This window comes from Odocoileus virginianus, chromosome 5, assembly GCF_023699985.2.
Source record: "Odocoileus virginianus isolate 20LAN1187 ecotype Illinois chromosome 5, Ovbor_1.2, whole genome shotgun sequence".
Classification (NCBI taxonomy): domain Eukaryota; kingdom Metazoa; phylum Chordata; class Mammalia; order Artiodactyla; family Cervidae; genus Odocoileus; species Odocoileus virginianus.
The window spans coordinates 59,927,810-59,945,503 of record NC_069678.1 but is presented as its reverse complement, the minus strand read 5'-3'; the positions used below and the strand labels follow the sequence as shown (position 1 = coordinate 59,945,503).

The following is a 17,694-nucleotide window of genomic DNA, read 5'->3' as shown; positions in this document are numbered from 1 at the left end:
TATCAGTGTACAAATTTTTCATCTCCTTAATTAAATTTATTCTGACATATTTTTATTATTTTGGATGCTATTAGAAACACAATTACTTTCTTAATTGCCTTTTTGGATTGCTCATAGGTAGTAGGTAGAAATTTTGTGTGTTAAAAAAATTTTTGTGTGTTTGTGAATTTTGTGTGTTAATTTTACATTGTGCGACTTATTTTTTTTAAGGTAACTATATGTTTATTGAACATCCATGTTAATAAACATGTTAAATGTTTAAATAAACTTTTTATTTAAAATGTTTATACGTTAAATAAACCTGTTGTGGTAATCATTTCACAATACATGTAAATCAAACCATCATGCTGTACTTATACATTGATGCACGTCAATTATTTCTCAATAAAACTGGAAAAAACAGTCTCTTGTTAGAAAACACATAGATGGATCATGGTTTTTTCTTCCAGTTTTTTTTATGTTTGCCGTCTTTTTAAATCCATCCTGCCAACTTTTACTCTTTAACTGGAGTCTTTAATCCATTTATTTAAAGTAATTATTGTTTAGGAAGGACTTCTGATGCTTCTAATTTGTCTTCTTTATGTCATACACTTTATTCTTCAAATCCTCCATAACTGTCTTCTTTTATATTTGATATTTATTATAGTGTACCATTCTTATTCCTAGTTTTCTTTTCTGCAATTTTAAAGTTATTTCTTGGTGATTGCCTTGGGATTAAAATTAATTTCTTAAAATTTTAACAATCTATTTAAAAATAATACTACCTTACTTCCATTATGTAAACTGCTTCTATACAGCTAAATCCCACCCACTTTAAGTTGATGCCATAAATTATATCATTAAACTTTGTATGCTCGGTAGCATAGACTTGGGCTTCCCTGGTGGCTCAGAGGTTAAAGCGTCTGCCTGCAACACAGAAGACCTGGGTTCCATCCCTGGGTCGGGAAGATCCCCGGGAGAAGGAAATGGCAACCCACTCCAGTATTCTTGCCTGGAGAATCCCATGGATGGAGGAGCCTGGTGGGCTACAGTCCACGCGGTTGCAAAGAGTCGGACACGACTGAGCGACTTCACTTTCACTTTTCACTTTAGCATAGATTTAGAATTATTATTTAATGCATTTATTTTAAATCACATTGCAAAAATACAGGAGTTACAAATCAAAATTACAATACTGGCTTTTGTATTTACCTATGTAGCTACCTTTATCAGTGTTCTTTATTTCTTTCTATGTCTTTGAGTTACTTTCTAATAGTGGTAAATGTAATGTATTCTTTCTGAATTAGGCAAGAAAAGACAAATGCCTTGAGTCAATATTCCAGGAAGCTCCTAGACACGTTAAAACATACAAGCCAAATTCTTTGAGAAAAAGGTCTGCTCTGTTCCTTCTAGAACCAAGAGCCAGGGTCTCACACTAGGAAGGCAGGCTTCGGTCTTTAAGACCACCACTGCATCCGGGAGGGGAGTGGGACAAGAGAAAATAAAGATGCCACGACCTTCCCTTAATATGTGAAGAGTATAAAGTTCAATGATATAGTTTGTATAAAAATCAAGATTTATAATTATGCTATTCCAATCTTCTGAATCTGTATTTATTACTTATTAACTAAATTGTCAGATTTTGAAAGCTGTAGATCACAGTACCCAGCTATTGTGATTTGGCCAAATCATTTCATTTTGCCTTATATACTTCATTATAGTAGTTGTTAATCAACAGACCCAACAGATGTATATTAAAATATGGTAATTTACCAAGCAGAATATAACATAAATTACCTTTTTCTTCTTTCAAGATTTTGTCACATTGAACGTCTTTATTCTTTGGTGCTCCATTAATAGTCTGCATCATCCTTTCTACGTATAAGTCATTGCCCAATCTATTTCGACAAAGAGTCTCATAGGTCTTGTTTCTCTGGCTATAAAAAAATAATATATATTCAATGTACTAATAAAAATTAATTTTTACCACACATATCTTTTTATATTATACTTTTTCTCAAAATTACATTATTTAATGTAGATTGCACTAAAAAGTGAACAATCAAAAAGTGAACAATCAAAAAATCTTAGGAAAAGATTGCATTAAACTACCTCCAAAGGACTCTTTTACACTATACTCCCCAACATCCGTACAACTTTGAGTACCCACCAATAGTACAATAGGCCTTGCACTATTTCCACATAGGTTTTATGAACTTTGATACAGACACTCAAAGAAACCACACATTTCTCTCAAAGTACTACTTTTGTGTCATTCCATATTATGTATTGCATGTGTGTGTGTGTTTGTGCTCAGTCGTGCCCAACTCTTTGCAACCCCATGGACTGTTGCCTACCAGGCTCCTCTGTCCATGGGATTCTGCAGGCAAGAATACTGGAATGGACTGCCATTTCTTTCTCTGGGGTTCTTCCTGACCCAGGGATCAAATCCAGGTCTCTTGCATCTCTTGCATTGGCAGGTGGATTCTTTTCCACTAGCATGGCCTGAGAAGCCCTGTACTATGTATTATTCTCATAATTATTTAATTCTGAGTATTTCTTTGATTTCCATTATGATTTCTCCTTTGGTTCATGAGGAATTTACAAAATGCACTTTTTAACTTTCAAGAGTGTATGTGAATATGTCTCTATGTTTTAGTTGAGATTTATGCTATTAATTTTTAACTTCATCCCACTGTGGTCAGAGAATTTAATTTGTCAGATATCACTTTTTTGAAATTTTTGAAAACTTGCTTCATGGCCTTGTACATGGGTGAGTTGTATAACATTCCATGTGTGCTTGAAAAGAGTGTGTGTCCTCTAACTGTTGAATTCAGAGTTCTATATATTACCATTAAACTACAGTTTTGGTTCAAATTTTCTGTAACTATACTAATTTTTTATCTGATTGACTTATCAATAATTAAGAGAGGCATGTTTATATCTCCTATTTTAATACTTATCAAGTTTCCAATTTTTTTCTCATATATTAAGAGGTTATTTTATTAGAAGTTTCATGTTTAGAATTATTATACCTCCCTTATCATTATGAAGTGACTCTATCTCTAATAACGCTATTGGCTTCTCTGTAAATGATATGTTCTTTACTGTTTTCTTCTGCTTTAAAATCTTTTAGGGATTATCTTCGTGGTCCAGTGGCTAAGAATCCACCTTTCAAAGCAGCGGACATGGTTCAATCTCTGGTCGGGAAAATAAGATCCCACTTGCTACAGGGCAATGATGTGCTGTAACTGGTGAAGCCTGCACGGTGCAACTACTGAGTCCGCCTGCTCTGGAGCCCCTGTGCCACAAGAGAGGCCCATGTGCGGCAGCAAAGACCCAGAATAGCCAAAAAAATAAAAAATTCTTCTTTTAATATTTGGTATTTTGGAGTATGAGTACAATGTATCCATTGGTGTGTGTGGATTTCTTTTTTTTTTTTTAATTTATTCCTATTTCTGTGGAATGGTGTTTTTCAACAGTTTGGGGAAATCCTTTCTGTCTTTGAATAGCACCTCTCTTCCAATCTTTGCATTCTGCCCTTTTGGAAATGATTAGGTGTACATTAGACCTTTAGCCTATTATCAATATCTGTTTAATTTCTCTCTGATGCTTTAGGTATCATTTTTCTCTCCAAGATTTTGTATAACTTAGATCTAAGTTTTGATTTATTAAATAGTTATTCAATCATGTCTTATTCAAATTTTAAATGCTTACTTTTTTAATAACAAAGATGAAAGCTTTGTTTACTTTTAAATTTTAATAACTATATAAACTAAACTTTATTTTAAAATTCTTTTAAAATGTTTTTGCAATTATCAGTCATCATTTTGATAGTTTCTTAGGGTTAATGATGTTCTAACTCTATCTTAGTTTTCTTATAATTTTTTAAGCTATTTTTGACTGTGCTAGATCTTCACTGCTGTGTGTGGGCTTTCTCTAGCTGCAGCAAGCAGGGGCTACTCTCTAGTTGCAGCGTGCAGGCTTCTCATTGCAGTGGCTTCTCCTGTTGCAGAGCGCCGGCTCTAAGGTGAGCAAGTTCAGCAGTTGTGCTCAGGCTCCGCAGTTGTAGCGCAGGCGCCTACTTGCTCTGAGGTGTGTGGGACAGAACCAATGCCCCCTACATCATGAGGTGGACTACTCTCAACTACTCTAACACCAGAGAAGCCCTTTAACTCTTTGATTTAAATATTTCACATATATTTTATACTTTGTATTTGGTATCATCATTATCTACAGTCCTCATGATCTAGATCTAGGATTTCTTTTTTAACTTTTTAACTTTTTTAACTTCTCATCCATATTGTCTCGTTTCTTTATCGGTAATTTTTACTTAACACACTGAGGAAACCTTAAGAGTCTAACTGGGATATGCCTTCCTCCAGAGAAGAGTTGTATTTCCTTATGATAGTAGCTAGGAGACCCTACTGACCTGGCCCACTTGAGATAACTGAGACCCTTTTAAGGGTCTTGGTTTAATATAAGAGTCTCTCTTTTGATTCTCTCAGTTTTGGGGGGGGATCTAAGACTTACTGGTGGGCTCTAGATCCATGTGCTAATATTATCATTTGCCTCTAGCATCTTTCCCTATCTAATTTTAGATCACTTATCTATCCCATTGTTATTCTTTTCCTTTTCTTTTTCCGGTCCTAGGACTTTTCCCTTATGTCTCTTGTGCTTTAAAAAAGTATGCTATTCAAGATCTAATTGTATTATATTTTATAGTCCAAATAATTTTACAATATTTTATATTTGGGGAAAAATAATATCATAAAAGTTATGCTGGTGATGAATTTTTTAGTACTATGAATCATACTCAAATTATACTTGAAGGCAAATAATCTGAATAACCATATACTCAGTAATCTATTTATGTAGCTATATTAATTTAGACAAAGCACACTTCAGAGCAAGGAAAATTATTTGAGATAAAGAGGGGCATTATATAATGATAAAGGGGTCAAGTCTACAAAAAGATGTATCAGTCCTTTATGTATATGTGCCTAACAGCAGAACTTCAAAATACATGAGACAGAAACTAATAACCCATTTATATTCATTAATAAAGAGAAATGGAAAATCTGCTCTCAATAGTAAATTCCATCAAATCCCTATAACACATTTTCCCTTCTTAAGTTTAAGTTGTTTTGAATATAAAACTGGCAGTCATTTCTTTTTAAACTGAAAATAATTCATATATGTATAAAAGAAAAAAATCATTAAAACCTATACTGAGACTTAGAAACTTCCTTTATTTCTTTTGTTATTTGACTTAGTAGCTCACCTATTTTTTAAAGAATATGGTAAAGCTATGAGTTACTCCTCTAGGAAGAACATACAACATATATACTTTACATGTAATTTCATGGGGGTACAAATATCACTTTATAGGATGCAATTTCACAAGGCACATATACCACCAGTGTTTATCCAGAAATCCTCAAAGACAGAAACAAGAATAGAGCCCTCTGATTTAGCATTTAAATTACAAAAGTAATGTAAACAATTAAACCACACATACCTTACTTTCTCAGCTTCTTCAGATTCTACAGAAAACATAACTGTTGGTAGATTTAAAAAGTTCATTGTTTCTGTCTCTGTGAGAATTATCTCTATAGTCTTCTCCAGGTCTTCTTTTGTTATAATTTTTCCAGTTGTTGCCCTCATAACTTGTAAATCTAAAATATATAACTTAATGAAAATAATCTACTAATTATTTTAATCTTCATTTCATCAAAATGTCATGATGAGTCATACATTGCAGGTGGCTTTATATGCTCAGAGAATACGGCATGTTGTGAGATGTAGTCTATTTAAACTCGCTGAAGCCAAATTGGATCCTATGGCTCATAAACCATCTCTGTTGCTGATATTTCAAGCTTACCCCAATATCAAGTGTAGAGTCACCCCATTACATCAATATCAAGTGTAAAGGGCATCCCATCACATCTATCCCATAATATTAACAGGGAGATTGAGGTGAATGTTGATACAACTCATAAGGAATATGGACAAGTGTATTTCCCAAATAACATGCAACCCTTCTCCGAGTCCTGAAGTTAATTTCTTGTCTAGATCTAATATCTTGTCTATATCTTCTTGTCCTTCTTATGTGTTGACTTTTGATTTAGATGATAGCCCACCTCTAATCATCTTCACCAAGAGCTCAAAAGATTCTCCAATGAAAGTTGTGGTTAAATACAGGAGAAAAACAGACTTAATATCCATGCAAAAAATACATTGAAAAGAGTTAATCTCAAGTCTGTAGTCTAGGCAGAAGTCCAAGGTTCTTAAAAAATTTCACTGAGGACAGAGCTTCAGGGCTGGGAGTTTGGACTTGGTTGTATGGGTAATAAAGGAGCCATGACAAGGGTATATAGGTCAGAATTCAATGTTTTCTGTTAAAAATCAGGGTGAGAAGCAGGGCTCCATGAGATTCTGACATGGGCAAAGCTTGAATAGACAAAGGGTATAAACTTTCCAGAGATTAAGTCTTAGTTTCCTTAAGAAGTCCCAGAGTATGAGAAAAACACCTTTTTCATAGACTAAAAAAAAAATACAAGCTACTAATTCCACAGATCAATCACCAACATTTGGAATTGATAAATAAATTAGAGTATACTCACCTATGAATATTAAGTAGTAATTAAATATGATATTAAAATTATGAAAATGTTTGTGATAAAATGTTAAGTAACTAAATAGTCCATGACAAAATCCATGGTATGATTTTAACAATTAAAATACTAGTGCACATGGAGAAGCTGAGGAAACAAAATTTTAAATTATCAATCCTTTATAGTATTGGATAGTTCTTTTTAAAAATGTTTTTTAATTTTTATTATTCATGCAATAAATTTAAAATGAGGGAGAAATGATTTATATAAGTAAATCCACCTACATAGCAGATATAGGGTAAGTGAAAAAGTAAATAAACTATCCACATGGACACAATTGGAGATATATCTAGTCCAAACTGTTAGCTTGATCAATGAAGAAAATGAGAAACAGACAGGCTAAATGAGAAGTTTAAAGTCACACAGGCAGTTTTGAGCTCTTCTCTAAACTTCCTTTCTTTAAGACCACCAGGTCTTCCTCTATGATTTAGCTACATATACCTCAAAGTAGCTATGACAAAACTAGACAGCATATTAAAAAGCAGAGATATCACTTTGAAAACAAAGGTCCATATAGTCAAAGCTATGGTTTTTCCAGTAGTCATGTATGGGATGTGAGAGTTGGACCATAAAGAAGGCTGGGCACTGAAGAATTGATGCTTTCAAATTGTGGTGCTGGAGAAGACTCTTGAGAGTACCCTGGACTGAAAAGATATTTAAACCAGTCTATCCCAAAGGAAATTAACCCTAAATATTCATTGGAAGGACAGAAGGTAAAGCTGAAGTTTCAATACTATGGCCATCTGTTGTGAAGAGGAGACTCGTTGGAAAAGACCCTGATGCTGGGAAAGATTGAAGGCAATAGAAGGGAGTGACAGAGGATAAGTTGGTTACATAACATCACCAACTTAATGGACATGAATTTGAGCAAACTCTGGGAGATAATGGAGGACAAAGGAACCTGGTGTGTTACAAACAGTCCACAGGGTCACAAAGAGTTGGACATGACTTAGGAACTGAAAAACAACCTCAAAGTACCATTATGACACAGATATGCTAATTATAAAAATGAATGATCTTACAGTAGATAGAACCAATAGAGTAACACCTTAGTTACCTACCAGGATTGAGTAGAGTAGTAGTTTTCCTTTAATTAGTGGCAGAGGATCTACCATTCATAGACAAAACCCTAGGATGGCACAAAGAATTTTTGTCTGGATCTCTCTAGCAACCTTTGCATGAATGTTGGTTGAATATGTTATATATTGAGAAACTGCCTCAAACTCCACTATATACCTATGCTGCTAAGTCACGTCAGTCGTGTCCAACTCTGTGCAACCCCATAGATGGCAGCCCACCAGGCTCCCGTCCCTGGGATTCTCCAGGCAAGAATACTGGAGTGGGTTGCCATTTCCTTCTCCAGTGCATGAAAAGTGAAAAGTGAAAGTGAAGTCGCTCAGTCGTGTCCGACTCTTAGCGACCCAATGGACTGTAGCCTACCAGGCTCCTCCATCCATGGGATTTCCCAGGCAAGAGTACTGGAGTGGGGTGCCACTGCCTTCTCCCACTATATACCTACAGAATCTGTCTATTCATGGACCAGATACCCTAACCCTAAATGGACTTTAAACCAGATTTAACTACATATCACTCTCCACCTAGAAACACATCACAATATATCAATCTGCCTTGCCTGTTCTTATTTACTGCTGGTGATGGAGGGAACATAGTTCCACTCCTGATGATTCTTACAGAAGGAAGCAGCTCTAGAATGACAATCTTGGCTCTTCTCTACCTTTACTCATGATTCCCACTGAGAGGGTTGCGGTAGGCCTGAGATGGTCTGATGTTTTATTGAATGGGTGGGTAAGTCTGTCAAATTTGAGAGTTTAACAGCAGGGCTTTATTCATAATGTGATATTCTGGCTCCAATATACCATATCTACAGTTATTACATTTTTCAATCAATTCAGAACTGTATAGGGGAAAGAGATGTCATTACTTGGCTAACTTCAAAGACCCCAGTAGCTAATCATCTATGAAGCCTTCCTTGGCCTCTGCCTAAGCTAGAATTGGTGTGATACAATTGCAGTGCAATTCAGTCACATAAGCATCTTATTCTCATCCTTCCTCACAAATTACATATGTATCAAGACACTTTATGAGTTCATGTAAAAGATAGCAATTCAACTGTTCTCTGAGACCATCCACAATCTATTGGTAAGATGATGTTTTGGCTCCTACCTTGCCATTAAAACCAAACGCTTTTGTAACCATAAGCCTCCTTTTGGTTATACAGTAAAAGCAATGGTTCTCAAACCTTAGCATGCGACAGAATCATCTGGAGAGCTGATTAAAGTAAAGACTGCTGTGACTCACCCCTAGACACTTTTCTAACATTTAATAAATATTAATTTTAGAACAGTTTTATATATAACAGAAATCCACAAGAATATTACAAAGAGTTACTATATACCCTGTACCCAGTGTTTCCTATTGTTAACATTACTTTGGTACCTTTATCACAACTAATAAACCAAAACTGATGCTTCATTATTAGAAAAGTGAATACTCTATCCCAATTTCCTTAATTTTTAACCAATGTCCATCCTTTTCCTTTTTCAGGATATATTGTAGGATATATTATGTACATGTATATACATGTAGGATATATTATGTCTATCGATTGTGTCTCCTTAAGTTTCCCTAGACTGTGACAATTTCTCAAACTTCCCTTGTTTTGATGACCTTGAGTTTTGAGGAATACAGGTCATGTATTCTGTAGAATGTCCATCAGTAGGGTTTGTCTGATATTAGACAGGTTATGGATTTCTAGGAGGAAGACTACAGAGGTAAAGTTATTCTCATATCATATCAAGGGTACATGCTATCAACACGACTTACTACTGATGATGTTCACCTTGACCTGAGGTAGACTTTGTCAGGTTTCTCTGCTTTAAAGTTACTCTTTCCCTCCCCACTTCTATATCCTGTACTTCTTAGAAGTTGATATGCAAAGCCCACATTTAAATGAGACAGAGTTAACCTCTGTCTTCTTGAAGGAGAAACATCTACATAAATCATTTGGAATTCTTTTGTATACATTTGTCTGCTCTCACTCATTAATTTAATCAGTCATTCACTTGAATCACCTTGGACTCATGGATATTTACTTTATATTTTGGGTTGTAATCCACTATGACATAACATATTTTGTTCTTGAAATTATTCCTCCTATTACAATTGCAAGCTGTTGGCTGCTATGTCCTTTTCACACACCTCAGATTTTTTGTTTGTTTAATGTAGTTTTTTCTCTTTAACACTTGTTTCAGTTCAGTTCAGTTCAGTTGCTCAGTCACGTTCGACTCTTTGCAACCCCATGAACCGCAGCATGCCAGGCCTCCCTGTCCATCACCAACTCCCGGAGTCTACCCAGACTCATGTCCATCGAGTCAGTGATGCCATCCAGCCATCTCATCCTCTCTCATCCCCTTCTCCTCCTGCCCTCAATCTTTCACAGCATCAGGGTCTTTTCCAATGAGTCAGCTCTTCGCATCAGGTGGGCAAAGTATTGGAGTTTCTAACACTTGTTTACTTTCTGATTTACCTTATATATTCTCCGTTCCAGTCTAGAAGCAGTAATTTCTCTAAAGACCCCTGGTTCCTTTTATTGGAGAACAGTATCAGAAACCAAGATCTGGGTATGCTTGTTGCTACAGGGGTGTCATTTCTTCTAGGCTTTCTTAGCAGAGAGAGCTTAAGAAATATTTGTGTCTATAGTAAACCTCCTCCCCCCGCCAACACACACACATATAATCTGTATATACACTAAGCTAAACATTAGTTTACTCTTTCTGATTCTTACTCAGTATCATATGGATAATTCTAACCTTCTCCCCTTGTTTGCCTGCAATCCCCCACTCCAATGACAGTGAAAAAATCTAGTTCGTACTATCTGCCTTCCACTTATTTGCATGTTTAATACTAGTATATACGTACAATACTTCAGATTGTTAACTCACACTCCAATGGAAAATGACTCTATCAAATAAGAGTACGGTGGCTATGTGTACTTCCATGTTTTTAATCTTCTAATCTCCATTCAATTTCAATGTTACTTAGGGCTATAACTCCCCTGACACCCAGTCTCTCAGTGAAGTTATGTCATATATTTATAAAGCAGTTAGATTCTTATGTCACAGTTTGTATTTCATCCTGGGTGCTCTGATCTCTTGAGTTTTTTTTTTTTCCAATGTAGTATATTAAGGTTAACTTTTTGTGCTGTAAGAGTCTATGGATTCTGATAAAAGTATAATGTCATGTGTCCACCACTATGGTGTCACACAGAATAGTTTCACCATCCTAAAAAATCCACTGCACATTTCTTTTCACACGTACTATTTCTTTGATGTTCAGGATTCATTCCATGATAATTAAATCAGAATTCTGGACATGTGATCTAGGTTATCAGTATTTTTAATACTAATTTATAAAAGTGTTATATATTAGAAGCATGTGGGAAATTTTTAAATATACCCCAAAGTGTGTTAGAGCAGGACTGAACCAGCTTGCAAGGGGCAATTATTAAATTATCAGGAATTTTGTGAGCTAATCATTAAATACTGTCATTATTCAAAATTAAGTTATATTAACTTACAACTAAATACATATTAAAAAACAAAGATAATAACCACTTAAAACTTACCACTTCCTATGTTATCAAATTTTATTATTCTCTAGACTCTTGTAGGTAGTTATTTATATTTATTGCATCTGTATGGTAAAAATACTAAATAACAATGTTCCTCTAAGCATGTCTTGCAAGCTTCCCACTCAGAAATTTCATGCTGGTAGCTTGAATTTGTTGGGGGTGAACATATTTATACCACAGAAATTGGCAAATACTACAAATCAGTACTTTCTCTACTTCAGAGTAGGTTAGTTTTATACTTCTCAGCACACCACTGATTATGCCTAACCCCCTCTGCCAGATATTCCTATATTGTTGGCTTCAAGTAAGACATGAGTGTGGGAAATTTTTAAAGGTATATAGATTATGTTACTGTGCATTCAAGATTTAGAAATGTGAATCTAAATGAGTTGCCAGGTCATCAGTTTAGTTCAGTTCAGTCAGTCATGTCTGACTCTTTGCCACCCCACGAACCACAGCACGCCAGGCCTCCCTGTCTATCACCAACTCCTGGAGTCCACCCAAACCCATATTCATTGAGTCGGTGATGCCATCCAACCATCTCATCCTCTGTCATCCCCTTCTCCTCCTGCTCTCAACCTTTCCCAGCATCAGGGTCTTTGCAAATGAGTCAGCTCTTCGCATCAGGTGGCCAAAGTATTGGAGTTTCAGCTTCAACATCAGTCCTTCCAATGAACACCCAGGACTGATCTCCTTTAGGATGGACTGGTTGGATCTCCTTGCAAGGGACTCTCAAGAGTCCTTTCCAACAGCATAGTTCAAAAGCATCAGTTCTTCAGCACTCAGCTTTCTTTATAGTCCAACTCTCACATCCATACATGACCACTGGAAAAACCAGAAGTAGAATTGTTTGGGTGTGACTCACTTACAGAGGCTTGACGTTGTAGTTAGAATTCACCAGCAAGCCAAGATGATATAAGCATTGATACAATTCTTCAAGGCTTCTGGAGGTGAAGTTTTGATACTTTTGCTTGTTTTTGTTAGAAACAAGTAGAGGTGGTAGCTGTGCGTGGGATTCTCCAGGCAAGCATATTGGAGTGGATTGTCATGCCCTCCTCCAGGGGATTTTCCCAATCCAGGGATTGAACCTATATCTCTTAAGTCTCTTACATCGGCAGGTGGGTTCTTTACCACTAGCACCATCTGAGAAGTCCTTAGAGGTAGGCCTCAAGGCAAATTGTTACATAAAGATTATTGTCTTTTTCTTAAGAGCAATGCAAATTCATTGAAGGGTTTTAAGCAGTGACAATGCAGTTAGATTGCGTTCTTAAAAATATCATTGTAATAGGGATAGAGTAGGATAAATAGTTGGTTTAGAAATCCCTCTAAGTGATTAAAGACAGAAAGGGAATTTTAAGGGAATCTGGGGAGACTGTTGTAAACTACTGACCACTCAAGAAAATAATCTAGTAACCTGGCAAAAATCCACACTACCTTGAAGAAAGACCAGGTGCATCTAACACCAGGCACACTCAAGCCACAAACTCTGATTGTTAAAACACAAGACAATATATATAGGGTCTGAATCTTGTTATTAATACATGAAGTCAGGGAGTTAATGGTTCTTGAAAAGTAGCATTTCTGCATGTAGCCAAGACAGAAACACAGGTGAAAAGGGAAAGAAAGTAGGTGAAAGGAGACATTAAACCAAAACCCATGACCACTTACTATGTGGTGGTGGTGTAGTCGCTCAGTTGTGTCTGACTCTTGACCCCGTGGACTGCAGCCCACCAGGCTCCTCTGTCCATGGGGTTTCCCAGGGAAGAGTACTACAGTGGGGTGCCATTTCCTCCTCTAGGGGAACTTCCTAACCTAGGAATTGAACCCAGGTCTCCTGCATTGCAGGTGGATTCTTTACTGACTGAGCCACCATATGTCACCATCCTTCTAATAATATAGATCTGATTTAAATAGTGTCATGACAGTCCCCATTAGAACATATAGGGTCAAAGGAAGAACTAATGATACAAGCCATGCCATCTACCCAAAAATGAGGAAGAAGATGATCTTCTCCCCTGCCCACTTATTCTTTAACTCTAAAAAAACAAAAGCCCTTTTTTTTCCCTCAGGGCTGTGCTCCCTTGTTGGCCTGCTTGTAGCTCTCACAGGAATCCTATGCTTATATGAATTCACTCTTGTCTATCTTTGCCTCACATTGAATTCTTTCTGCAAGGAGACAAAAGAATCTGAGCTTCATTAAGTCCTGGCACAAAGTGAGCAGTTTCAATTAAAAGACAGTGGATTTGAGTTCCCTCTCAAGTTAGGGACTGTAGGTTCAAGCCCCAATATGAGGTGTGGCTGAGTTTGAGTCCCAACCAAGGAGTGTGGTTTCAACTCTGCATATCATTTGGAAAAAACTGGAAGGTGGCAAGAATATATGTAGAGACTGCTGGGGGAGGTTATGACAATAATTTAATTCTCTTTCTCCCATCCTGAGAGGATGGGCTTCTTTCTACAACAGACACTCCTAACAGCATAATTATCACTGCTAAGCCTTTCTCTCTTCTGAGGTCTCTTTCCATTAATACTGCCTCAGAAATAAAGTATTTGGCTTTTCCAGCCTCTCTTGAAGCTGGTGGTGGCAGTATGACACAGTTCTGGCCAGTGAGATAAAAGCAGAAATACACAAGAAAAAGGAAGGCTTCTAGAAAACATTTACTTTCCTGATAAATGAGGGAGATGGAACTGGCGCCCAGAGTTGGGACAGGTATTATGAGGTCCTGTGGCAAGAACCAAGAAAAGGCTGAAAAAAGAATAGCAGAGTTGCCAATTCTGATTCTCATATGCCTATGCCACAAAAGCAAAGCCAAAAGTTATCTACCTTTCAGTTTAGTTCAGTTCAGTTGCTCAGTCATGTTTGACTCTTTGAGACCCCATGGACTGCAGCACACAGACTTCCCTGGCCATCACCAACTCCCAAAACTTGCTCAAACTCACGTCCATCGAGTCAGTGATGCCATCCAACCATCTCATCCTCTGTCATCCCCTTGACCTCCTGCCTTCAATCCTTCCCAGCATCAGGGTCTTTTCCAATGAGTAAATTCTTCTCATAGGTGGCCAAACTATCAGAGCTTCAGTTTCAGCATCAGTCCTTCCAATGAATATTCAGGACTGATTTCCTTTAGGATTTACTGGTTTGATCTTCTTGCAGTCCAAGGGACTCTCAAGAGTCTTCTCCAACACCACAGTTCAAATGCATCAATTCTTTTGTGCTCAGCTTTCTTTATGATCCAATTCTCACATCCATACATGACTACTGGAAAAACCATAGCTTTGACTAGACGAACCTTTGTTGACAAAGTAATGTCTCTGCTTTTTAATATGCTGTCTAGGTTGGTCACAGTTTTTCTTCCAAGGAGCAAGTGTCTTTTAATTCCATGGCTGCAGTCACCATCTGCAGTGATTTTGGAGCCCAAAAAAATAAAGCCTGTCACTGTTTCCACTGTTTCCCTATCTATTTGCCATGAAGTGATGGGACCAGATGCCGTGATCTTCGTTTTTTGAATATTGAGTTTTAAGCCAGCTTTCTCAATTTCCTCTTTCATTTTTATCAAGAGGCTCTTCAGTTCTTCTTCCCTTTCTTCCCTGGTGGCTCAGATGGTAAAGTGTCTGCCTACAATGCAGGAGACCCTGGTACAATCCCGGGGTCGTGAAGATCTCCTGGAGAAGGAAATGGCAACCCACTCCAGTATTCTTGCCTGGAGAATTCCATGGACAGTAGAACCTGGTAGGTTACAGTCCATGGGGTTGCAAAAAGTTGGACACAACTGAGTGACTTCACTATGCTTCACTACTACTATTGATATTTCTCCTGGCCATCTTGATTCCACCTTGTGCTTCATCCCGCCCAGCATTTCACATGACGTAGTTTATATACAAGTTAAATAAGCAGGGTAACAATATACAGCCTTGACATACTCTTTTCCCAATTTGAAACTGTCCATTTTTCCATGTCTGGTTCTAACTGTTGCTTCTTGACCTGCATACAGATTTTTCAAGAGGCAGGTCAGGTGGTCTGGTATTCCCATTTCTTGAGGAATTTCCCACAGTTTGTTGTGATCCACACAGTCAAAGGCTTTGGCATAGTCAATAAAGCAGAAATAGATGTTTTTCTGGAACTCTCTTGCTTGTTTGATGATCCAATGGATGCTGGCAATTTGATCTTTGGCTCCTCTACCTTTTCTAAATCCAGCTTGAACATGTGGAAGTTCTCAGTTCACGTACTGTTGAAGGTCTGGAAGTAATGTAAGCTCCATGTATATCTACCTTTAACTTCCTTTAATGTAGAAAAACTGTCTTCATTTAAGCTAATGGTAGTTGGGTATTCTGTTACTTGTAAGAAGCATTCTGTTACATAGGCTAACACCAGAAAGAAGAGTTCATCAATCACTTTTCCTATAAATATTTTAACTAATCCTTCATTGTCATCTCAGAGGAAAAGATATCCACACCACACTCCAACGCAAATGTTCCTCAAGGAAATAGCCACTTCTTACAGTGCTTTAGTCAACCACTATTTCCTTTTTGATCTTCACTCACATAATCCTTTGTATTACCTCATGTTTAATCTTCTACCTGGAATGAGTCTCTCCAACTTGTTCTCCTGACAAATTACTAATTATCTTTAAAAACCCAATTCAAAAGTCAGTAATGTTCTTTATGAATGTTCTCCTGCTTTTTACTTTCCACCTCATAGTAATCTTTTCTAAGTGTTCCCATCACATTCTACTTATGTCTCACTATGGAATTGATCACAGTATATCAGAATTATTTGTCTCCTGAATTAGAAGCTAAGCTTTTTTAAAACAGGGTTTGTGATTACTGAGGCTGTTGGTGCAAGGGAGTCACTTGAGAATTTTTAAAAATATATAAACATTACCCTGATAATTCTCATGTAGCTGTTGCACAAGCCAGCATTTGGGAATGATTACCATAGTTCTTCTTGTCTCAAGCACCCAAAAAATAATGAACACATTTGCTAAAGAAATAATGAACTGTTACTTAAATAAAGCATTGGATTCTCATTACCTGTAAGACTAGACAATCTTTCCCGTTTAAAGGATGGTTCTTCTAGATCTTCTGCCATTGATTCAGTAGTGGATACAGTTGACTTAGAAACTGTGCTGCTTCCTAAAACTGACCTTCAGCAATTAAAAACAATATTATTTATTCATATGTCCTTATGGGCAATTAAATGTATAAATTAAAACTATCAGATACAGAGAAATCAAATACACTAATCATATAGGCAAAAGTGATAAAAATAAAATATTTCTTTAAAAATTAAGTTGATGATTACTATTCTTTAAGTAAAAGTCTTAAAATCCTTTTGTCTAAAGTCTATGTCTAAAGTCTTTCAATGGATTCCCAACGGTATGTTTAGGATAAAAATCTAAAATACAGCCTATCTACTGAGATTCTCCATCTTATCATCATATCACTATTTTTCTTTTTTTTTTTTTTTTAAGTTCCTCAACCTTATGGAGCTCTCTTAACTCAGGGCCTCGGCCTGGAATACTCTGCCTTTAATTTTCACCAGGTTTCTGCTCATTATTCAAATCCCATCTTAAATGCACTTTTATTCAATTTGATAAATGTCCTCTCAAGATTTAATTTAAAATAGAGTTTATATATTTGGTGGGAAATCAATACATTGAAGAATCCAAAAATAATTTCCTTTAAACAGAGGAACTTAACATTACTCCATGACATTACATACTTTTTCCTTTCTATTTATAGTTTCAACTGGCCTCCAAGAGGTTGGGCTGTTTATTGGAACATCCTTTGTTTTGCACAGAACTCCCATGGCATCTCTATGCCCATTTGGAGGTAGATTCTAGACAGCATATTTTCTCCTAAAATTTCGTGCCTAGTTAACATCTGCAACTTTTAATTTGTCAGATTGAAAGTTACACACTAAAGTACTTCCCCATAATCTTCAGATTGTTTTAGGAGTACTGTTTTATTATCGCAAAGATCGAACTTCTCTATAGGAAGCTCTAAAATTTTTCAATTATGTAAGTATCTATATATGTAAATGCAAAACCTATGATTTACCAAAAAAAGTTATAAAACAAGACAGAAATCAAAGCTTAGGAGAATAAGGATTTATATGGAAGAATAGGGAGGGAAAAAAAGGGAAGCCCCTAAATTACAGCATGAAAGAATCAGAAGAAAACTAAAGAAGGATGTCTGTAATGCTAGGTCCCATCTTTTTGGTTCCTCAGGAAGTCTTGAGTAAAATCTATATTTTTTTTCACAAATGTGTTGGTAGGAGCATAGATGTAAGCCCCACATCTAGTTAAAACATAAGACGAACACAAGAGGTGGTTCACTAGGATGAGAGAGCAGAGCTGGCAGACAGGACAACTGACACCTAACCTACAC

The 17,694-nt window shown here is 36.5% G+C and overlaps 1 protein-coding gene across 1 annotated transcript in view; it reads right to left on the bottom strand.

The window, feature by feature from the left end:
• The window catches only part of DNAI4 (dynein axonemal intermediate chain 4), a 100,946-nt gene that overhangs the window by 60,024 nt on the left and 23,228 nt on the right, over positions 1-17,694 (bottom strand). Inside the window, 3 exon segments of the mRNA XM_070467982.1 lie at positions 1,777-1,916; positions 5,501-5,657; positions 16,336-16,448. Coding sequence (XP_070324083.1) covers positions 1,777-1,916; positions 5,501-5,657; positions 16,336-16,448 — 410 coding nt within the window.